Source organism: Agelaius tricolor, unplaced genomic scaffold, assembly GCF_023055355.1.
Source record: "Agelaius tricolor isolate 1412-34295 unplaced genomic scaffold, bAgeTri1.0.p SCAF_4, whole genome shotgun sequence".
Lineage (NCBI taxonomy): Eukaryota > Metazoa > Chordata > Aves > Passeriformes > Icteridae > Agelaius > Agelaius tricolor.
In genome coordinates, this window is record NW_027269264.1 from 11,290,002 (window position 1) to 11,314,332 (window position 24,331).

Consider the following 24,331-nt stretch of genomic DNA (forward strand, 5'->3'; position numbering starts at 1 on the left):
AATATTGGCTTTTAGGTTCAATGAAGCACACTAGACAATTGCTATTTACCATAGAAGGATTAAAAAAGGAGAACTGGAACTGGAGGAAGAAAACCACCAAACCACCTCTAACTGATGACTGATTAAAAAGCAAGCAAGAATCCAGGCAGAAATGTTCACCACTGGATATCTCAATGCTGTAGTGGCAGTTTATGAGCAAAGGCTGCAGTGTGTAACTACTTAGCAAGGGCACTTCAGTGCTAGCTTTCTTGAACTGCCTGAAACTAATCCACCTACTTTTGCTTCAGTGTATGCTCTCAAACTTCAATCAAAAGCAGGCACCACAGAACTAAAGGATTATCTAAAGGATTAACTAAAGGATTATCACTTATGTGTGAAAGCAGTCTTTTAAAAATGAGAGTCCACCACTCAAAAAAAAAAAAAAATCACGATACCTTAATTCTTATGACCTTTATTTCTCCTTATTCTGAAATGTGACAGCTATGCTTGGATTTCTTTTACAGTTTAGACTTGTCCACCCCTTAAGAATATTTCTTCATTATCAGTTCCACTGGTAGTGGCAGAATGTGTGTGCAAGGATGTTCTCATTACATAGCATGAAGACCTCATTGCACAGCAAAGCAGTCCCCAGTACAGCCTCCCATCCTACTGCCAAGTCATCCTAGTCTCTCAAAAATTGGCTAAATTGACAAAATTGGCTATGTTGACTGGTCTACTGGCAGGTGTCCCTACCCATGTCAGGGGGATTGAGGCTAGATGATCTTTTAACTCAAAGGTCCCTTTTAACTCAAACCATTCCATGATTCTATTATGAGATTCAAAACCTTAGTGAATGTGACAAGCTGCTCTGAGTGACCTTGCTTGAGCAGGAGGCTGTCTTAGATAATCTCCACACTGTCTCCAACCTCAGCCATGCTTGTCACTCTTTGGAGAGAAGCACGTATAACAGATGATGTACAAAGAAAAAACAGAAATGGAATAAATAAAATCACAGAATTATAAAATAGTTCAGGCTGTAAGTGGCCTTCAAGGATCATGGAGTACAAGAATCCTGACAGGGACATATATCTTTTAGTAGATCAGGTAGCTCAGAGCAACACCCAACCTGGTATGATACATTGTGACTTTACAATTCTTTTTGTTGATATGAAAAGTAGTATCACTGTGGATTTTCAGTTTTCCAGTTATCATAGTGGTTGTATCTGTTGTCAATTTCTTTTTAGCCACAATATAAGGAAGATATAAATATCATCAACTCTTACTTCTGAAGTACCCTTGAAACCCAACAACCATTGCATTGAGGCCACAACACACATCAGAAAGTGACCTACTCCTTTAAATTCTGCTGGATCTATGCCAGAATGAGTGGAATTCTTTTAGACACAGATTTCTGTCAGAGTGATCTCCATGGTAACTACAGCATAGACAAATGTTAACCAAAAGACACACTGTGTCCTGGGTGACCTTCTTTAGAGCTAACACAATTTGAGAAAACAAGTGAACACAGGTTTCTGACAGCACAGCTGATGTTCTGAGTATGAACTTTCATAATACTATCAAAATCTCTGCTGTTTTCTCTAGCAATCCAGAAAGTAGACAACCATCTGAGAATAAAAACATTCATCCAAGTTCTAGTACTTGTTTTCATTTGCTATGCCTTTGTAGTCTGCTCTTATGAGATACTAGTTGGCCTGAGAGAATCCCTAGCAATTGTAACTGGAGAATATTTTATGAGCTCTCCATGTCTTAAGAACAGTCAAACAACAGTTGGATTGACTCTCAAAATAAACGGGTTTACAAGAACAAGTTTAGGTCTACGGACCAGTAGTAACGTTCTAAGCTCTAAGCCTATTTCTTAGATAAATAAGCATTATGCTGCTAATCTGGTATCCATCACACAAAAAACCTCCTCAGCTTTATCACTGAAAAATCACATTTAATTTTGTCACTGTCCTCCTGCGAGGGGACACTTTTACTGTGAAAAATGGCTTGCTTGCCCATGAGCTTCTGGAAGCACATTACTAAAAGAAAAAACAGCTACATACTGCAATTAGTCATCCAGAAATACATTTCTCCACTGAGTCAAGAGCACATCCAACACATGTAAATTAAGGGGTGTTTTATGCCAGTCTGATTTGTCTAACTAGCCTTGGCAAGAAGCTCAACTACAACCACTTCTGAAATTAGGTAAAGCTCTTCCGTCCACCTGTTCCAATTTTTAAATATTAGAAAATGATCCAGCAACCAAAGTGAAGTCTACATACCCCTGCTTAGTGTATATATATGTGTGTGTGTGTATATATATATATATATATATGTATATATATATGTATATATATATGTATATATGTATATGTATATATATGTATATATGTATATGTGTATATATATATATATATACACACACAAAAAACACCTTGCTAATATGAAACAGATGCACTTATCAAACTGTGGTATTTAAAGGAGTTACTGCCTGTTTTGTAATACTGGCACCTCACTGCTAAATGTTTTTATCTTTTCCTGCTGGATCAGAGTACACAGTATCAGGACTTTCTCCTGAAAAACACTTTTTTTTTTTACCATAGGATCCTGAGCTGAAAAAAACCTGTTATTAATGCTTAGCCTTTCCAAGGGGAAAGTAACTACAAAAAGTTAACTCCAGGCATAATTTACCAAAGTGTGGAATTTGATTCAGAGGCTAAGATACCAAGTTTTCCTGGGAAAAGGATAAAACAGCATTGGATAAGTACAAAGTTCATGTTCCCTTTGACTTCCAAATCCCCACAGAAAGGACATGGCTTCTGAAAAGACTTACATATGGCTTGTGACAAGACAGGAAAATTATGCAGTCCTGAATTATTTTGTCACTTAAGAAAGCTTAAGGTCTATACTGAGTGTATTTGTGAAAATTACTCTTGAAAGACCAAATTCTAGCAACGTTGCTTACCAAGAACCACTCTTTCCGAAACAACCTGTGTTATTTACATGCTTTATGCTTTTCTACTTCATAGAGTGGGGACTATCCAAGTTTGGTTTATCTCAGTATTAGGATTCATAACCCTACATGATGGCATTTATGTATGTGAGAATTATGTGGTTTTTCTTTTACTGTCCTTGAAGAGAGCCTTTCAGAATCCCAGATTCCCTCCTCCCACCCTTCCTTTTCTTTCCTTCCTTCTTTCCCTAGCTCTTTCTCTTCCAAGAGAGCCATTGGCAGGTGTGTGTCCTCTCTGAACTCATTTTCTTGAGCAGCTAAAACTCCCCTAGCTTCAAGACAACTTTGAAGCACAAATCTGTGTTAACACCTGTCCTCCCGTTCTGGTAGCCACATCTTAACCCTTCTTCTCTTAGTTTTTAGAGCCTTTCCAAGCATCTGCTGAGGAATATGTGACATGTTTAGTTATCTGCAAGCAGTTACAGAAGAACATAGTGTCCCTTTTTATGAAAGCTTAAAGTTTTCTTAAGTATCTTTAGGGGAAAAATCCCTCCCTACATGCTGTCCTTGCTTCTTCTGGAAAACATTTTGTTCCTGCTTGCAGAATTACAGTGGAGATCTCCTCTGCACTGTCTGCTGATTTGGGACAAGACATAAGCAAACTCTAAGCCAACAATGTGGGTCTATCTAATACAAAACCATTTCATCTCTTACTCAGCTGATGAACAGTAACCTGAGCAAGGCAAAACAGAGGCTGTGGAAGGACATGCTATGAAACATCTGTTTGCTGACAGCACTGCAGCTCCCATTTCTCTGGTAGACAAGTTCTTCTAACACCTCCTCCAGAATGGGTTTTCACTGATGGCTGAATTTTGTCCTGCAGAAGAGGGACGCATGCTGAATCAGTTCACTTGCAGCCAGTGAGTGCTGAGAGACTCCCACAGGGCAGAGAGAGTCCTCTGCCAAACCCACTTGTATGTCTGTTAAATCTATCAACTCAGAAACTGTGTGATTTTTTTATGTTAATTTTATGCTTTTGGTTTCAGTACCTTGGTAGGCTAAATATAGTGGTTGATTTAACACATTTAAACCACCAACATTAAGATTTAGATCTTCTAACTTTATATTTCACTCAACAAGTCCATTACAATAGCAAAGTAACAAAAATGAATGTAGACTACTAATTCAAATCTTCTTACAATATTAAACTACAGACTTGGTATCCTTTTCTGCTGGCTTCTCTCCTGTGGAAAATGTGTGTCTTTCCACATCAATATTATTCAATTTGTTCTGATTTGTTTTCATTGTTTTTAGAAATACGTACCCCTAAAACATAAAGAGCCGGAATTAAGAAAAGCTAAGTATTCTGGAATGTAATTGAGTTCAGACACTCTTGAGGGAAAGCATAGCAACATCCCAAAGACATGGCAGATGTACTGAGTCAACACACAGAAGCAGTGAGCAGCTCCTTCTTGACCCACGTTGTACAAATGGTGTTATCCCGAGACAGGTGAGTGGTACAGCCCTCTACAACTGTGTCATTGTCATGTTAAGTTCAGCAGCTTATGACTCCCCACAGACAGAGAGGCACAACACCACAACAGCTGGCAGGTGACCCTCAATAACTTTACCAGGTAGGTTATCAGAAAAGCCATGTCCTGAGCTGACCCGAGGTCATCAATCCCATCATCTGGGGGTGGAACACACCAGAGGAGTCCACAGGGGAAGTTCTGTAGGACATCTCACTGAGCAAGGAGGTCACTCAGCTTGCAAGGATATATGAGATACATGTGAAAAGCTTTCTGGGATGGTACAAGGGTTGTTAGGGGAACTTGAGGAGAAGAATCAAAGCGAGAGATCAAAGCCATTTGGGGAAGAAGTAGTGTGGGAAAATAGAAAAATAAGGAGACAAAGGAAGTTGGTCACATTTAAAGAAGTTGCTGGTTGGTACTGCATGGCCATGCCCTGGTTTGCATCACCACAGTCTGTCCTGTCTTACCAGCAAATGCTACTTCTGACTCCTTTTGTGAGTGTGGTTTTAGCTGAGCTTTCTAAATCACAGTGAAGTTACTGCACTCCACACTCCAAAGTTTTGTGAAAATGCATTACAAAAAAGCAATATTTTATGACACTTTTCTCTTTAAAACACAACTAATGATACTTTACATGACCATTGAAAATATACCATCTACTGCTGCTTTCTCCAGTCCAGAGACGGCCTGAACAACTGACATATTAAAGTTTGTATCCTGCCCTGAATTTCCATACCTTTTTTCTTCTTTTGGGAAGGCTAAACTAAAGCTGAACTGGTGTCTACTAATGCTTCCAATGAATCCAGCTGAAATATCTGGATACATAATCTGCTCTTTTTGACAATCATAAGGGAAACACGCTTAATTGTTGAAATGTAGAAGCCCTCACATTCAACCACTTAAGTCACTTAAAACACTGGAAAAATCAAAGTTGTTTAGACAAACTGCAGTTAGAGTATTTTCCCATAAAAAGGAAGTATGGAAGCAGATTACAACATTAAGTCACTCAAGAACTAAGTGAAACAAGAGGATGCTTGAGCTCTCTTCTATAACTCATTTAACTACTTATTGAGCTGATTTTTAAAAATTCCAAATAGCACTTGCACAATCAGCCTCTTAATTTTGCAAGAACTTCAAGATTAAAAAAAAATAATTAGTATTTATTGATTTGAAATGTCCTTTTTTACAACAATCCATGCAGTTCCATTAGGTAGCATGTACCATGTTATTCTACTTACTAATATGGATATAGGGGTGGGAAGCTCTTAAATTGCAGTTTTATCTCATCTTCCAAAAAGCAAGAATTTGGTTGTTACCAATCCCAGAAAACTCCACATGCTTAAATATTTAACTGCATAATAAACAGCCAGTCCAACTCAGTCCTGTTTACTGCAACATGCCCAAGCCAAAAAAAATTCACCTGATGTCCTCAGCAACATTTGGATCCAGAGAACATCGAAGCAAAAGGCTCTGAAAAGACATTGCTGTCTGCCCTCCAAATTTGTAGTTTATCTATGAATTATTAACACCATGTTTTCTTTCTGCAATTACCAAGTTGAGAGAAATGATCTCATTGTCAAGGTAATGAACAGATTGCCACTTATGTCAACCTACCAATGGAAATACCAAGGAGACATTTCTAAGGCCCTGGGTAAGTATGTTGGACCAAAACTTTGGACCTGAAATTAAAACCTAACATTAGAAAAATAACCATTTAATATTTTGTCATAAGGCGATACAAGTTAAGATTATATGAATAAAGATTATTATAGGAATAAAGAAATGGGTCACTATTCATCCCTTACTAAAATTTTGCTTACTTGAATCGGTTGAAATTTGAATGTCTTTTGTTGATCCTTGTGTTGACCCATCAACATCATCATCTTCATCTGTAAAAGAGAGACATTTTAAGAAAGGATTTTTGTTAATTTGCATGGAAGGGAGAAGGTGTTGGCCATTTGAGAACAATTTCCATCAAACAAGCTAACACAAAAAGAACCAGTCAGAAAAGCACACTTTCTCTTTCTACCTATTTTATGATAATAATTAATAGCATTAAAACTGCATTTCAAAAACAAAATTGCATTATCATGTAGCTACAGTGAAGGCATACATGAGATCCTTATAGTATTGGTTTTAATATTGCAACTACTGCAATTCATTCCTTTCTGAAGTCATGATGCTTGACTGTCACCGAAGTATGGATGTTCCCATTAAGTTTTAAATTACCAAACCAATCCAGCCTTCCAGTCAGAAATCCTGGTGTTATAGAAGTAATTTCCACAACTGAAAAACAAAGTTACTGACACCCAAAGAGAAAGAAACTGCTGCTCCCCAGAAGAGGACTTTGACAGTAGGGTCATCACTCTCACTAAAGCTAAGACCTAACATGTCAGAAAATAATGCACCCCTGTAAAGCCATACATAAGATATTCTAAAAAGATTGAAATAAATGCTGTGAACATTTTGCATTTGCTTCTGTGCAGAACACCCTCACTGTGTTCTTATTCCTGACACTCAGAGCCATATAAGACCAGTGCAAATCCAAACATGATCAATTTTCCTTCTCTGAGGGTAGCAGTAGAGCGCAATGCAAGTGCTCATCAAATAACAGTATTCACACTCACACCCACTGAAAATCCCAGTCAGTCCTGACTGGGATGCAGGCAAAACTCCCAAAAGATATAAACCAGGCAACACCTTTATAAAAACTATGCCTTGCAGCTGAGGGAGAAAGCAAGAAAACAAAGCACAAAGCAAGAAATAAAGCATAAAATAAAACAAGTAAAGGCAGATCTTCAGAGCAAAAGAGGTATACTGCAGAAGTCAAAACCCTAAAGCAGGAGAACTTCCAAGAAGCAGAATCATAGCATGTCAAGAAGGTCCTAGGCAATAGTACTAAACTTGACACCAGGTAAACTCACTGAATATTTGGGTAATGCTTCAAGTGTCTACAAGAAGACCAACAACAATGCTTTTGAGTTGCGGCTTTTAAAATATAAAAAGTGTGTTGAGATATTTTCGCTGTTATAGCTGACAGACAAACAGATCAAGTTACAAACTGGAGAGAAATTTAGATAGTATGGCCTTGAAACACCTCTAAATAAGAGAAAGCTGAATGCCTTCTTGAATTTCATTCCAGATAATTTTTAAAAAAAAAAAGAAGCAGTAAATATAACAATAGGAAATTACTGCTCCTAACCCTTTTCTTTCCCAGTTTAGATGAGAAGAAGCTGACTTCTTCTATTAAACTTTCTCCTTCAGTCTGAATAGTAGGGAAATCTACACCAACAGCATCTTGAAACTATTCCAGTGAAGTTCAATGACTTTGAAATTTGTTACAATAGGAATCATTTGGAGGAAGAGGCTCCACACTGCTCTACCATTGCATCTCCTGGTAGCTCAAGAGTTTAAAAGAAGTCTCTTCCAACACAGAGATGTTTGGTGAATGCTGGTGATGAAGCTTAGCATTTATGCTGTGGCAAAAGCTGCTTCAGACAAATGGTCCCCAGCAGGTCAGCGATGATGGCCGAGCTCATTCACAGCATGGGACAAATCATATGGCACTTGCCAGCCACCAGCTTGGGACAAGCTATGCCTATGCCTGCAGCAGGCAACTCATCCAGGCAACTGCCAACACTTCTCTGTACCTCAGACTGGTCTTTTCACAATCTTATGAGTGATGTCTTTTGTCAGCTGTGGCAACAGAGGAGCACCCTCTGTGCATGCCCCGTCAGGAGAACTTAATGAGCCTGCCATCGCACAGAAGTGCTAATTATCTTTCGACAAAGGAATTCCTTGCTCCCCTGAAACATCCCTAACATGCACACAATCTTAGGCAAGATTCTCCACCCAGAGTCTATGCTTTTCTCCTGAAAAAGCAGTAGCAACTCCTGGGGCAGCTGTCCCGAGCTGCTTCATTGTCATCAAATACATCCCAAGAGAGTATCAGGGAGCTGCTGGATTCATGACACATCTTGGTAACTTTCAGCACATACCAGGAGCTAGTGGGGTTTCATAAGAAGACAAAGGTCTGTTCTGTGAACATGGGTAACAAGAAGGACTAAAAGGCTAGAGCCCTGAGCTTCCTTGACACAGGGTGATGTGAGACCTAGTCCAAGACAATTCTTGGCTCTGCCTTTGAGGAAGAATTTGGGCAAAGAAAAAGAGAATATAGCAATGGTATCCAGTGCTATTTGCAGTGACCTGCAGACACCTGATCTTCAGCAGATGACTGAGAATGGCAAACATCCAGCAACAGGTCTTGAAGCAAGCCTCAGGATGTGGATGGTATAAAAGAAGTCATGTGGAGACACCAGACATATTCAGCATGTAGGTGCTAAACCAAGATGCAAAAAAGCACTGTCAATTACGGAAACCCAGAACAAAACACTTTATGCACAGCAGAGAGCAAGGAAGGTGGTGCACCACAAGTATCACTCACCACGCCTTGTGCTGAGCCACAGCTGTGGCTCAGTGACCATTTAAAAAAGGAAGATGTCAATTGCTGAGGCAGCTGTCAAGGTCACAGGCATGCAACAGATCTGCAGCAGGAGGAAAGGGGAGCAACCCCATGGCTCATGCTTTCCTCCCCTGGGTGGAGCCTCCATCCTGAGAGGCTGCTGCCCATTGGATGATGGGGAGCTAAGCTCAAGGGGCAGAAATTCTTACAGGCCATAGGAAAGAGAGCCTGTGTTACAGATGAGATTTTTCAAGGTGTTGCTATACCATACCTCTGTGACACACAGGCTAAGGACTATAAAAATGCATTCTGGCTTTCCAAACAAGGTGGGTTTTATTCAACTTCATTTTTTCCCCTTCATGTGACAACAAAGCACTGGAAATGGTCCCAATTAAGTTAGTGAATATTCCTCCATCCCTATGTATCTGCTTCTGACCACAAGCTAATGGCTGCATTCTCTCAATTCAAAGGATCAGACAAACTTTTTCATTAAAGCAACGCAAAAATGCCATTCTTACTTTAAAAAACCTCAACTAATATGAAATAACACACTTAGCATGTAGCATAGTCCTGAAATAGAAAATCTTTTCTTCCATCTCTTAAAATATTGAAGGAAGAGACTAGAACATGTAGCTAAAATTGTGTAGCTTGGATTCTTTCACTTAAGGTGCTCCATGTTCAATTTGATTAAGAGGTGATTTAAAAATAAAAAAAATGTGCAAGCCTGACATCTTAAAAGAACACACCACTGTTGAAGAGAGAAACTTAGCATCAGAAAAATCAAACCGAAGATTCTATTTTAAAGGTTTGTGATTAACGTCTCTTAGTTATAATAATCAACTTTATCATCCCATAAACCTTTGGGTCACTTGTGAAATACCTAACAATGGAACTGAATCAAAGTTCACAGTGAATCCTGCAGCACAATTAAGCTCATCCAGATTGTGTTTTGGTTACTTCTTATGTTGGAAACATTAGGAACTCCATGATTTTCAAGTGGGTGCTATACTACATCTTTTACCACTAGCAAGCAAATTCATTAAAAAGAAAAAACACTAATTGAAAAAAACCCAATCCACAAGAGCAACCTAACTCCTCCTCTCTGCCTTTGATAGGTCACTGGAGTGGTCTGGGCTGCGCAGAGCTCAGGTCACACAGTTCACGCGGTAGCAGGGCTTCTGCCACAGCTTCTGCACACAGGACACAGGGCTCCTGCTCATCATCAGCTCTCCTCACCAAAACCAGACCTGAGCCAGGAGCAGAAAGCTCAAGAGCAATCTGCCATGTTGAAAAAACAGCAGTTGCAAATATCTAACTTTCATGAGCTGTATTTTGCCTACCTTTTAATTCCTTTCCTATTCCATTCAAGCACCAAAACAAAGGTTTTACAGGTGTGTAATAATCAAAATACAAATGAAAAAATACTTCCATGTACCTCAGGCTTAAAAAAATTCTTGCTCCTAAAGAGCTGTTAGACAAACATTCACTCTAGATGGCAGCAGAACATTACCCTGCCTAGACATATGGTATTGTTTTAGCACGGAAACCTTAAAAAGGACAGATGCTTAATCCAAGAGACAAATAAAAGTATCTGTACACATGATATAAGAAATAAGTATTTCCAGCAATGATAACACTAACACCACAATTTTTTTGATTTTAAGTTTTCGCTTTCTTTGTTTCAAGGATAGCACACAAATTGTCCTGCACCAGTAAACAGAAGTTTCTGCATTTTTCACAGCATCCATTAAAAAATCTCTAATCTCTCCCAGAAACAGCAAGAAGTTACTGTATTGCCACAAAAGCCAATAAAAAGTAGCAATAATATATTTAATTGACTGATGACTCTAGGTTAAAAAAACTCATCAATTAGTTGCATTCAACTTTGAAATTTTTACCTGATTCTGTTTGCAAATTTTCTGATATCCGAAAACAATGCAATTTGCTGAAGTTGCGAGAAAACAACTGAACACAACTTGGAGGAAGAATCATATTCCTTAATCTTCCAAAGGTACATTCTGGTGGGACAATTACACAGCAAGCAGCATGAGCCTATAAACAACAGCATTAGTTAAGAACTTGTGATACACACTGGAAGTAAATTTATTCATAACAATCTATGACTGAAATTGTATAATTCAGGTTAGGGATTATATTGACCTTTTGTAAATCACCTTCATTACATGAATGGCCCATCTGCCACTAGATTTTTATTTGTTTAATTTAGGTTTTGTGTTACCAGTAATAGGGAGTCTTAATATGTCAAGAAACTTTCAAGGATCATGGACCTGTTCTGTTAAAAGCGAAAGGTTTTTATACAGCTAAATGGAGAACTTTAAAGTTTTGGTCTCAAACTCTGATACTCCACTCTATGTGGATATTTTCTGGGGGAAATGGAAAAGGTGCACAGGTTATATTGAGCAGCTTGAAAAGAGCAGTATCCTCTTATATAGCTGTACCCACTTGCAGACTCTGAGGTAAGACTGTTTTCAGTTTTATTCCAAAAGGTGACTGGATAGTTTCTGCCTTTACACTGTTGCAAATCTTCTGCCTTTATTGAATACACATACCTTTGTATGTATGGCCACACAGCATGTTACATTTCCTGGAGAAACTGTAGAACATTTGAGAACTGTATTTGACTGTTCTCAAATACAGTCCCTCCCACCTCAGAAGTTATGTCTCAGACTAAAATACAAACCCCACAATATTAAAAAAAAAAATAAAATCATTGAAATCATACCTGAAATACTGAATAATCTCTAGAGTTTTATTTTAAATCATTACTACATGGAGTACCTCATCTAGCCTTAAGTAGCAAATTAACGATTTCTTACATATACTTTCAGTTCCCACCTCATCTACTGCTACTTTCACTTCCACCACATTTTAATATGAGGTGGCATTAAGTGGATGGACTAATTGTTATCTGCAGTACACACTGTCTATCAGTGTGTGAAAAGCTGTGGTTTCCAGAATTATTACTGAAAGGTGCCATCAGCTTGCACGGGAAATAAACATGTGTCATGTGAATGGAAAAACACAGAAACTGGTATTGACAGCTTAAAAAACCCCAACCACGCAGGCTAAGACCTATTCTATGCTGAAATAACAGCAAATATATGAGAATGGTAAGTCTTTATCCTTGCAGAATTCATGATTTGAAATAAATTCGGATTTAACACAGAAAGTGCCTGCAGGCTTCTAACCACAGATCTATAATGATTAGGCCCTGTTAAATTCCACTGGATTTACACAAAGCTTCCCTGTGACTTTGAGAGTTGTTAATTAAAATTACTATGAGGAGGATTTAAAAAATCAGATTTCCCATCTAACACATAAAAAAATATTCAAATAAATAACTGTATAGATTAAGTGTATTTACAAAGTGTATAAAAAACCATATTTATACAGTGTGCAAATAAATTATGTTTATATCAAGTGTTCAAATAAGCATGTGCCCATATATATATGCGGTTACCACAAATACATGCAGCAGCACAACATACCAGGATGCCACACCATTCACATCTCATGCCAGAGAGCACCTCAGAAGACCCACAGGTTTTTTTGCAAAATTCGCAACGAGCACTTGAAGAAAGGTTTCCCTCCCTCCAGTGGTGGTGGTAAGTATCCTGAGGGAACACATCACAACTTAGCATTATATGAATCAGATACACATTCATTTTCAATACAACTTTAAGATCAGTAATTCAAATAGCTCTGAGGAAATAGCAACAGATACTAGGGCATAAGTTTTTCTCAAGATAAATACGAATCTTTAACAATCTAACATTTCACTAAAAAAAGAAGTTTCATCAAATTATCAAAAAAATTATCACTGTGTTTTTCCTTCACAGTCCACAAAAAAAACTCTTTTAAAAAAAAACATCCTACAATGTCAGTATTCTGTATCTACTGTGCTGTGAGAAGATAAGAAAATAGGCAGTTTTGCCTCAGTCAGACTGCAGGAAGCATGAGGATAAGAGAACATTTGCCAGGGATGCAATGCAGCCAACAGCTCAACATACAGAAAAAAAAAGAAAAGAGTTCCACACCAGCTTTTGCAAAGAAACTTTTATATAAGATATGTGATTTTTTTTTTTTTTTTTTAATTTGGAGGTTGTACACATCCCACAGATTTTTCAGCAGGAGTTCAAAAGCATTGTGAATATATCAGCATTTAAGTTCACCTCACTCTTTGAAGTATATTCTGAAGTCACACAGGTCCTTTGCCTGTCAATAAGCAACTAAAGTGCTTTGATAACTGGCATGTGAGACTAAAGACCAAGACTGCTCCTTCTCTAGTCCACAAAACACACAACCACCTTTCCCTGCAGAGGCTTTGGCACTTACATGGTCCAGGTGCCCATCCTGGTGACACTGTCGGCAGTCACTGCAAGCAAACAGGATACAGTCTGTGTGCACATGTAGCTCACAAACTAAAAGCACAAAAAAAAAAAAACTTTTTTAGGCTGGAAACCCCAGGGTTTTTCTGCATCTCCTTCTGCCCTCCCTTCCGTACTCCTCTACTACCCTTTTCACACCATACTTTTTCTCCTTCATGCTCTTTACATTCAGCAACGGTAGACAATAAATAAGTTCACCAGCATTGTTTTGTGTGTTCCTCCACTTCCTCTGTGTTAAAAAGGTGTAACAAATATAAAGGAAAGGCTGAGCTAATTTTGCTCATAAACAGCACTTGTCATATTTCCTCCAATTAGAGCAAGTTGAATGTGTACAACTGCTCGGCTTTGTCTCATAGTTCTAGAGGAACTGCTGCCTACTCCAACATACCTGTGCCTGAAGGCTACTTTGAGTCAATCACCGTATATAAGGTAAATCACTATTTCATTGTCAAAAAAATATGAAATAATTTTTTCAGAGCACCCTCCTAAGTAAGGTTAACATTGCCTTCCAAAATATGGTACATACTTGTAGGTGGAAGAAGTTTGAGTGAACCCTGCAAATGTTTAGGCAAGACTTGGTTTTAAAATGCCTTCATTATTTAAAAGCTGACTTGAAATACCAGATGTGAAAGAAAAGAATCTGCAGTTATGCTACAAAGTTATGAGTTACAAAAAAAAAAAAAAAAATCCCAAAACAATAACTAATAGATCTCCATACCTAGCTTCATCATTTCAAGAGTTAGGAGGGTTCTCTGTGGGCCTCAGAGACAGAGATGGATAAAAAAGATCCTCCTGTAGCTGCTTTGTAAATACTCTGGGAAGGCATCTAACTTTTCATCAAGTAAATGAAAGCAAGAGACAAGCATCAAATTTTTCAAATACCTTTCAGTTACAGTCAAATAAGTTATTTCTCCAAGCATATCACAAAAATATGAGAACTGTAACCCGAAGATTGGAAGGTAACAACTGCACATATTAGCACATTATCTGAAAGTGTCTTGAAAGCAATGCTTTTAATTTACTTGAAAACAATGCTATTATTTAGAAAATAATACCCAATTCGTGCTCTCTGGGCTCTTCCAGAGCAGAATTAACATTGTGTTTTCTAGCCCCAGAGAAGACATAATCTCCCATCACACCGAAGCGGACTCATGACTAAGTCAACCACAAACACACACAGCTCCCCATGCTCAGTGTCTTTCTTCACTGCACTCAAGAACTTCTCTCTGAGCTGTGGCACAGTCCCTCCTCCACTCACATTTCTCCCTGTTCATAGATGTAACAGGAATATTTTCCATTTTTGCCAGTTCAACTAACCAGGCAAACTAGATGCTTGGAGTCATACTCTTGCTAATGTTCAAAGTGTCCATAGACAACGTTGCAGCTTCAAGGAATTTACAAAAGCATTGGGGGTTTTATTGTTAATTCTGCCAATACAGACATGCACTGCCCTTTGCTATACTTTGTAAGAACACAGAGGGGGTTTTACCTTTTGTTTAATTCACATCTGCTGCTTCTAGCACCAACCCTAGCCCCAAATTGGTAAGAAATATGTTCACATAAATGGTGGGAATGTCCTAGGGAGTTAATCCCTTAAGCTGACTATCCTGGTGTAGGAAAGAAGATGTTTTTGAATGTAAAGATTAATTTAGAGGTCCTACAAAAAGAAATTTAATCTTTATCAGCCATTCCATAATCTGCATTACTCTTTAACACATAACAGAATGACAATCTTCTGTTCAAGCTAGCTATGAAAGTTCTTTATGACTGCCAAAAAACCCAATCTGATTAATTTCAGATACATAAACTTGAGAGAAGAGCCTTTAAAATGCTAACTGCATCCTTCTCCAGTCAATCTGCTGCTCCTGCCCAATGATTATTAAGGAACTTTAGTAAAGAATTCGGCACAAAAAAAATGTTTGGATTACTCCAATATCTATTTGTTACTTTCCATCCCTTCTTCCTGGAAATAAAAGGAACAACATCATGAGTCCGGGTTCAACTGGCACCAGTGAAATCTGGTAGCAAAAATAGCTATCCAAAGCAATCAGTAACTGTCACCAGAATTTGGAGTCAATCTATTGTCATTTTTACCAATGACACATATATATTTATTTCACTATGCATTAATAAACATGCATGCTCATTTCTGAGAACAGGTCCCCTACTGTGCACCCACAAGATTTATGTGGGTGAAACCTTTTACTTCCTTTCAAGAAAGTTTATTCAATTTTAATATATAAACAGTGCAAATCAAGTGATTAAAATCACTTGAAAAAAGTGATTATTTTACAAGTACATTTAATGATGTCAATAATTTCTTTAGAGAAGGTAACTCCATCTTAGCCTTTGTTTTTATCTTAATTATGGTAAAGAGTCCAGGAAAAGTTCTAAATTTTAGTATCAGACATGAACATCATAAACAAGATTAGATTTGCAGTATTAAGCTAAGTCATTAGAGATAAACAAAAAAAAAAAAAAAAAAGAAGAAAGTTCTATATCTCCATCTGAATTTAAAAGTTCGTTACCTTAAAACATTAGACTTCTAAACCAAATTCCACAAGGATTTTTGAAGAATTAAGGAAGAATCTTGTGCATTTTATAAACTTCAGCTGCCATTTTTAAGATACATTTAAAAAAATTAGCAGAGAAACAAATTGTAGACTTACTGGTATTCAGAAAAAGGACACCGAACAAATCACACCACACAAAACAGTAAAACTGTAAAATCCATGTGAGGAAAACAATTCAGAACCTTAAACGAACCATTAAAAAAATTCTGTGCATGTGTAATATCTAACTACAACATATGACTTTATGTGCTTCATATTTACAAACACTTAAATGGAAACATCTGAAAAAATATTCCTTTGCACTTGTAGGCTGGGTTTGGCTGCAGTAGAATTCATTTTCTTCACAGTGGCTAGAATGGGGCTGTGTTTTGGGTTTGTGCTGCACACAGGGTTTATAATATAGAGATGTTTTAGTTATTCTTGAGCAGGGCTTACACAGAGCCAAGGCCTTTCCTGCTTTTCGAACTGCTACGCTGGGGAGGAAGTTAGGGAAAGCTGAGAGGAGACACAGCCAGGACAGGTGACTCAAACCGGCCAAAGGGATATTCCAGACCATCTGACATCCTGCTCAGTATTTAAAGCTGGGAACAAGAAGGAGGAATGAGGAATATTTGGGGTGATGGCATTTGTCCTCCCAAGTCCCTGTGAGGTGTGAGGGGGCCCTGCTGTCCTGGAGATGCAAAACACCTGCCCGCCCATTGGAAGCTGGGAATGACTTCTTCATTTTTCTCTGCTTGTGTGTGTGGGGGGGGGGGGGGGGTTTACTTTCCATATAATACTTTCCAATATAATCTGGCTTCCAATTGTCTCCCTGATCCTGGTGGAAGGGCCGGCAGCAAGTGGTGTATGTGGTGCTTAGCAGCTGTCTGGGGGAAACCACAACAAATGGATACAATGAGAATGCAGTAGAATTAATAGAGTAAGAATATGAAAGCAAAATTTTAGAAAGCTTTAACTAAATTGGATCACTAAACTAAAGCTATTTTTAATAGTTAAGAGGGTATAACTAGTGAAAACTATTTTCTTCTCAAATTTCTATATTTATCTAATGGCACACAGGTTCTGAGTCTTACTAAGATCACTAGAAAATTCCCTGTGCTATCTGTAGCTCACAGAACATCCTACCAAACCGTCCTGGTCACATGGGGACTATCCTAAGTGACATATTCCCACTAGTCAGAACAACAGTTTGGCTCCATTATGCAACTCAACAGACAAAAGCAGAAACAGAAATACTGTTCACACCAAGTCTAAATACCGTGATCAAAGAGGATTGCTTCCCCTACACATACACATAGAAAAATCACATTTAATAAGACATTATCTTTAGCAAAACAGCGATTTTGCAAGCAACTCAATTCCCTAAAGAATTGATTTTTCATTCATTAGACTTTTTTTTAAACAGTTCAGAGGTAATATTCCTATAAAACAGTAAATTCTATTTAACCTCACAACTCAACTGAACAACTAATAGACATTTAAGACAATGGAGAATTGGAGAGCTGTCCCACATCAAAATCAGTCACGTACTCATGCCAACATTCAAAATAAAAATCTGGTATTTGGGTGATTTCTTTAATTATTGTTTTTTCAGAGAATCCATGTCAGAACATTCAGAGCAGTACTATTTTGACAAATAATATTTTCAAATATCTTTCCATTGAAGGTACCTCATCCTCATTACAAGTAACAGATATCTGAGACTAGTAACACAGGAAATTCTGCATTCTTTTCTAGAAATACGAATACCTGATGATTCTCTGTATCAAAAGTTTCCACTGGAAACAGAAATAAATTACTGCAACAGGACAAGTCTTTCAGCAAAATAGCTCCTCATTCATTGCCCATCTCAGGCAGGGATTCATTGCACACCACCACAGACTCGATCAAAGTAAATTGGCAGAAAGCTGAAAAGAGTGTACAGGTTTGACATAATTTGCATTTTATGGAAGGTGGTTGATTTATTATTCCTTAGTTTGGAGTACACCTTCCCACAACCAATGAATGGATAATAAACAAACCAAATATTGCTCAATCACTCAAGGTATGCAGTGTAGGGAGACTGTAGGTTACTGGGTGGCACACAGATGGCCGTACAAATAAGGTTTGAGTTACCTTCACATCGAAAGGCAGGTGACTCCAGGGACTTCCTGCACACAGCACAAAACTTTCTTTTGTAAAGTCCTGGAGGCCCAAAACAGTGTGCAACTGGAACCTGCCAGCAAAGAATGCATAAGACATCATCAATTTCAACTTTCAAAGTGTCAGTTAAAATTCATAGAAGCTGCTTTATCTTGCAACAACAGAGCAGTATCTACAACGTGAACTTAACTCAGCACAAGAATAAATAGATGAAACATCCTTTAAAGAATAATCATACTTGGAAATATACGTTAAATGCTTAAATGTAACTTTTTTTAATTCTTGGGAATTAATATGTATTGTATATATTTTTAAGCTGATTAGCTTCTTGATGATTCACAACAACACGAATCCAAAGGCTTCCTTTGGGACATACCTGTAATCACAGCTGTTCTTCTAAGCATTCTTAATTGAATCAAGGACAATTAAAGAGTAATTACCGCACAGGTGAACAAAATACCCTAAAGACATGCACAAGACAACTTTTAACAATTCAGAGCTGCCGCAGTTCAGTGCTCTCCACACACCTTTCACTTCCTCCCCAAATACAGCCCGGCCACTGGCTGACCAAAGGGATTGGTTGGTCTCCCCCTGCCTTATCCAAAGCTTCAAGGCCTGAATGGTATCCAGCTCCTGAAGTACATCCAGACTGAGTTTCCTCTTGACAGTAGGTTGAAAATGATAGACTACAATTTTCTCTTGAAAAAGCTATCTATACCAACAGTTTTGGCAAATGTGTTTCTTATTATTCATTTACCTTAAATTGGGTTTTTTCTTGCTTGATTTTATTAATTATTAATTTTTGATTAATAATGAACATGGGAAGTGATAGTACCAAAGAATCAACAGATGAAGCAAAGTAAAGAATAAGAAACATACTTAAGTTTCATACCTTTTCTAGAGACTACTCTTCCTACAAGATGCACAACTCTGCTAAAGTGACAGTCACATTAAAAGGAAAGAACATAACTGCATGTTTAAAGTCCTGGGATCCAAATGAGTTCCACAAAAGTTTTCTGTGATTTAGGTATTTAGTATTATGCATTTCACATGCCCTTCTTGCTACAATGAAGTTTTACACATCAAGTTTATCTTGTGGTTGTATTTCTGGCAAAAGCTGACAAATTATTATTTAGGTCTCAAATGAAATTAATCATTCCCAGTAAAACTTTGGAAATAAAGACTTCAGATACATGGAGTCACAGATAACAGCCTTTCCTCTCAGATATACTGGTAAAACATCCTTCAATTATTCATCAGGATTTGAATTTTCTCCTTGTATATTGAGGTTTTCCTGAGAACTATTAGCAGCAAATCTGACACGTACTGTGAACACAGAATTTGATGACCCAAGGAGTTGCTTCCAGTTATAAGCATCAAATTCCCACAAGAATTTTCTGTCTCAGAAAGTATGGGAACAGTTACATCAAACAATCCTATTATTCAAGCATGAACAATGAAAGAAATGAGGTAAAGTTTTGCCAGATGCAACACAAGGAGAAAAGAACAATTCTGGAAATTTAATCAAGAAAAATCAGTAACCCCCAAACTACAAAGCATGTGGTTCCTCAGCGCTCCTCAGAATTAAGCTTTGGGAGGTAAAAGAGGACAAACAGAGGTATGAAATATGTTTGTCTTACTAAACATTAACAGAATAGTGCACAGCAGCGGACCAGTGAATCAAAGTAACCAGCTCATTGCCGTAGGAGACTGTGAGGAATCCTTGCTCCCTGACTGACCAGGAAACTGCCCATTCAGATCCCAAGCTCCCCACTAAGCTGGGCTGACAGCCAGCCTACAAAAAAGACTCCATATCAGTATCTCCAATACAATATATTAACAGCATTTCCTCTGAAAGCTTCAAGTTTTAACTTGATGTACAAGTTGGGGATTAAAAAATACAGCCAAACCATTATTTTCAGGTCCATATCCTACTCCTTTCAGCCCAAATTGAAATTTCATTCTCTGCAGCCCTCCATCTCGGACATAAAGTTCATAGCTGGCTTACATAATTTTTTATTTAAATCAGAATACTCGAGCCATATAATGTATGTTTACAAAAAGAATACATATTCTTGGTGAGGGTAAATTATCCTAGAAAGCCCAAGAAGCCTTAATCAAACTATCCCAGAATAAGTTTAAGGCTCGTAATCCCTGCCCACCCTGCTACTTCTTCAAGAGAAGGAAGAAACAAACCTCTCTGTACACTGTCATGCAAGTTACCTGGGCTCAGTTATTGTGGAGGTAAAGTGCCAGAGCTGCAGCTCACTCTAGTTACTCCAAAAAAAAAAGTTTGCTGGGAGCAGGCCGCTTGCACAAAAGTCATCCTGCACAACGAATTCACATGCAGAAAGTTGGTAAGAAATGACTATGTGAGCACAACCTGATGCAGACACTGTGAGGAGTACTGAAAAGCCCTGGTGGGATTTCTTCAGGCAACCTTTCCTGCACATCCCAACCTGTCTTCTGGTTTCAAGTGTCATCTTTAAGTGCCCTAACCCTGCCACAGCCTCAAGCATCATGCAGCCACCCAAGGAGAAGAATTCCCCCTGAAATCAGACACAGCAGAGACCTCCCTTAGCTCCAAGGTGTGAACAACCTGCTCTGGACACCCAGCATGAGCATCCAACCCTCTCAACAACCCAAGTTTGAAACACAGGGGACTCTTTTTCTGGCCATGAGTCTGGCTATTTTATCTTAAGCCTAGCTTAGAAATGCAGGCTGTTCATTATTGTCACAGAGAGGTTCTACTAAAATAAAGAACATGTGAAAAACAGTGTTTCTTTTGGGAAAAATTGTGACAAAGGACTTTGACAGAAGGCAAACTTATTCAGAGTCTGACTGTACTTATCTAAAACACTCAAGGGAAGGAGACCAAGTCAAAATTCTTCAGCTGTTCAGACCATGGCAACAATTGTCTGAAGTCTCAAGTCACTGTCAAACAGAACAGAGCAACTTGCTGATTGAAATGTTAAGGGCAGGTGGAGAAGGGGAAAAGAAGGGGGAAAAAAGTTTCTTTAATTTCTTTCTTACAAATCAAGCCAAAGAAACTTTGTTTATTTTGAGTGGTCTTTCTAACATGCTTTGGAAGATGACAGGTATAAAAGCAATGTAGAGCCTGATGGAAAATGGGATGGGAGTAAGATGGAAACAAAGAAAAGGTAAAAGAGCAAGTACAACATAACAAATGCATCAATTACATAATGTTTCTCCAAACATGTTTTGGTTGCTGAACAAGTTCCAAGCACCTAATAAATATATAAATATATATATAAAAATAAAATATTTGAAACTCAGACTAGAAAAGCCAGTGAGACACCATGAAAGAATACAGAACATTACATCCACCTCCGTAAGTACAGCAAAGTACAGAAGCATAAGGTGGCCTACAGAGAAAATGTTAATAATTCATGAGAGTTTAAAACTGCTTTTCCAATCCATCTACTTAAATTACCTTATGGAAACCACAAAAATCAATTTCCACAGAAAAATACAGAAAATTTCTTCTAGTAATACCATTAAATGACATCTAAGTGCCCTTACAATATTGATCAGAAGCATATCAACAGAAAGTACAATGGTAACACTCCAGTATGATCTACAGAATGACTCTGCATTCAAGAGGCAAGAAACTCCTAGTTCCTGTTGTATTTCCTGCCATCTGTTAAGGAATGCAAAGCATTAGAGAATGTAATAAATATCTGTAAATGTTCCTATCAGCCTGTAATAGAATTTGATCCTATAGAAACCTAAGATTCTAACTCCTTCAGTGCAATCTGTGCAAGTGCACAGCAGTCCTGCATTAACAAAAAAAAAAAAAAAAAAAAACCAAACAAAAAAACAGCAACAAACTGCTTTTAAAATCCACACTTTGGAAGATAGAAAGGATAGAACAAAGAAAGGATAGAATTGCTTTCTTTTGATAGTGCCTTTTAAAACTGCTCCTCATCCTGAAATGTCACAGGATATCAAGCATGTGACCAACAGTATATCATGAATTCAAGTACCCTTCCACTAAGGTGGAGTCACTTTGTACAGAGTGGCCCAGCTACCCTCCAGACCCTCTGATTTGTGTATAGTCAGGCCAGGCTGTCTTACTGGTCTGCAGCCTCCAGGATGCCTCAGCAGCAGGGGAGAAAATACAGCTCCAGGAAGGCCTGTTTTACACCCAGCAGCAGCTTCTTTTCTACCAGTTCAGGCAGAAGAAAGCTTCATCTTAAATCATGAGGCAAACACTTCCAGGTGCAAAGGGCAATGAGAGAAATACAGATATATCAAATGCCAGGGTGGCAGCTGCTGTCTTGGGCAGTCTTAAAAAGGAACTACCTACTAAAATACTAAAAACTTTTCATAGGCTTATGTCTAGATATTTTTTTGCCCATGCATCTCCCCCATCACATCAGGGTGACTTTCACTTGGCATGACTTTATAAAAAATACCAGAGAGATTAAGAAACCAGGGTGGCAGGACCTAAGGTAGTGTGGGGCTGAACAGCTTCCAAGAAGGAAAGGGTAAACAGAAAGAAGGATTCTAAAACTCTCAACAACAGCCTCCAAGTGTTGAGTAAAAGGAATTTAACTTACAATCACTAGCTTGCAGCTCAAAAACACTGTTGCATTTTAAGGAAAAGCACAAGCAGCTTGGAAGCAACCATTTTCATCAGACACTCACAAAGGCAGTCACACAAGAGTCATTCTCAAAGACTGCTCCCAACATAAGGCCAAAAAAAATTTCCTGATAAAAATTAAAATGGTCTTTCTGAAACAAAAACATGTACGGATGTTTAAGTGTAGAGGCACTTCCCTATCTAAAGTTTCTAAGGTTCACTCCAACACTGTAAACCTTTGCTCTAGGGAGGTAGATATGGTGAACACGCCTCACTCCACCCCATGACTGTTCTGTCCAGGCCTAGACCATACCCTCTCTGAGAGAAGCCAACAACTTCGTGATTCAACTTTTGCCCTTATTGACATATTTTCAATTACTTCCTTATTACTCAGTAATCAAAAATAGCACTTTGATTTGTTTGAAACCTCTTATTTAGTAGCAAAATATTTCTGCAACTTGAATACACTGTGTGCTCTGGAATGTCCTCTATTGCTTTGGCATTTTAGGGACAATGCCTATCAACTACTCTTCACTTATGCCTAAACTGATGGTCTTGCTCTGAGCACTTAATTATTGACTGGGGTTTAAAGGCAATGTAAGTATGCATTCCATATGGCAGCTCTGAAATGAAGTAAGAATACAGAGTTAAATGGTGGCTCAACACATAACAGGACAAGAGAGACAAAATCAAATACTTAATTATCAAAATTTTAATTGGGGCTAACGCAAGGGAATGATGCATACATCTGTATGCTATCTCACTAGATCCAAGATTATTTTTCTTCATCTTGCAGATCTCTATGACAGGATATTTGGCCTTAGACACTCCAAGGTCTCAAGGACCCTTTGCAATGGATAATGCATCCCATGCTAGTTCAAACCAGAATGATACGCTACTTCTACTCGAAAGTAATACTCATGTAAAAGCTTTCCACTGCAATTAAGAGTTGCTTGGCCTAGTCTTTTTGGCCTAGTAGTGTAAAGAAAAAATAACATGCAACAGTCACTCACTCCTTGCTTTTACTTTTACAGAGGAAATCAATGTCCATGTCCTCTTATCAAGACAAAGATTAAGAATTAAAACAAACACAGTGCCATCCCATAATGCTTCTGAAACTGAAGAGTCACTGATACAGCTGCAGAGCTCATCTGGGAGTTCCAATCAAGTTTCAAGAGAGCATAATAAACTCTCCTGAGGTTACAAACAAGGAGGAGCTAGCTCTTCTGTCCCTTAAGCTCTGAGGTTCCACTTCAGGGAGAAAGGGGAGAAAACCTTGGTGCAGTGACAAGATTACCAGCAAGCAGTTTTAACCCTCATTTGGATTCTAAATTATGCCATGTAACTGTCTCCAAGCAGCTGCCTTGCTGAAACAACACAAGCATGGGTCAAGTGCTGGAGAGAGACTTTCTTGATGGAAAGGGGCTACACAGCAAGGGCCCAGGTAAAACCACAGTCACAGAACGGCTTCGGTTGGAAGGGAACCTTTAAAGGTCACTAGGCCAAATTTCCATGCAGTAGCAGGGACATCTTTGACTAGATCAGGTTGCTCAGAGCCCTGTCCAACCTGGTCCTGAAGGCATCCAGGAATGGAGCACCTACCACCTCTCGGAGCAACATGTGACAGTATTTCACCACCATTATTGTAAAAATGTTTTCTGTAAGTCTAGTC

The 24,331-nt window shown here is 38.3% G+C and overlaps 1 protein-coding gene across 2 annotated transcripts in view; it reads right to left on the reverse strand.

Annotated features, from left to right (window-relative positions):
- DGKQ (diacylglycerol kinase theta) overlaps nucleotides 1-24,331 on the reverse strand; it is an 89,335-nt gene that overhangs the window by 38,145 nt on the left and 26,859 nt on the right. For both annotated transcript variants that reach the window (XR_011678839.1, XM_071424571.1), the window contains exons 3-7: nucleotides 18,027-18,126; nucleotides 13,286-13,371; nucleotides 12,439-12,564; nucleotides 10,828-10,981; nucleotides 6,288-6,356 (exon numbers count right to left, since the gene is read on the reverse strand). Coding sequence is in view for 1 of the 2 variants with exons in the window: in XM_071424571.1 (XP_071280672.1) it covers nucleotides 6,288-6,356; nucleotides 10,828-10,981; nucleotides 12,439-12,564; nucleotides 13,286-13,371; nucleotides 18,027-18,126 (535 nt within the window). In the remaining variant the exon portion in view is untranslated. The remainder of the gene's footprint in view (nucleotides 1-6,287; nucleotides 6,357-10,827; nucleotides 10,982-12,438; nucleotides 12,565-13,285; nucleotides 13,372-18,026; nucleotides 18,127-24,331) is intronic.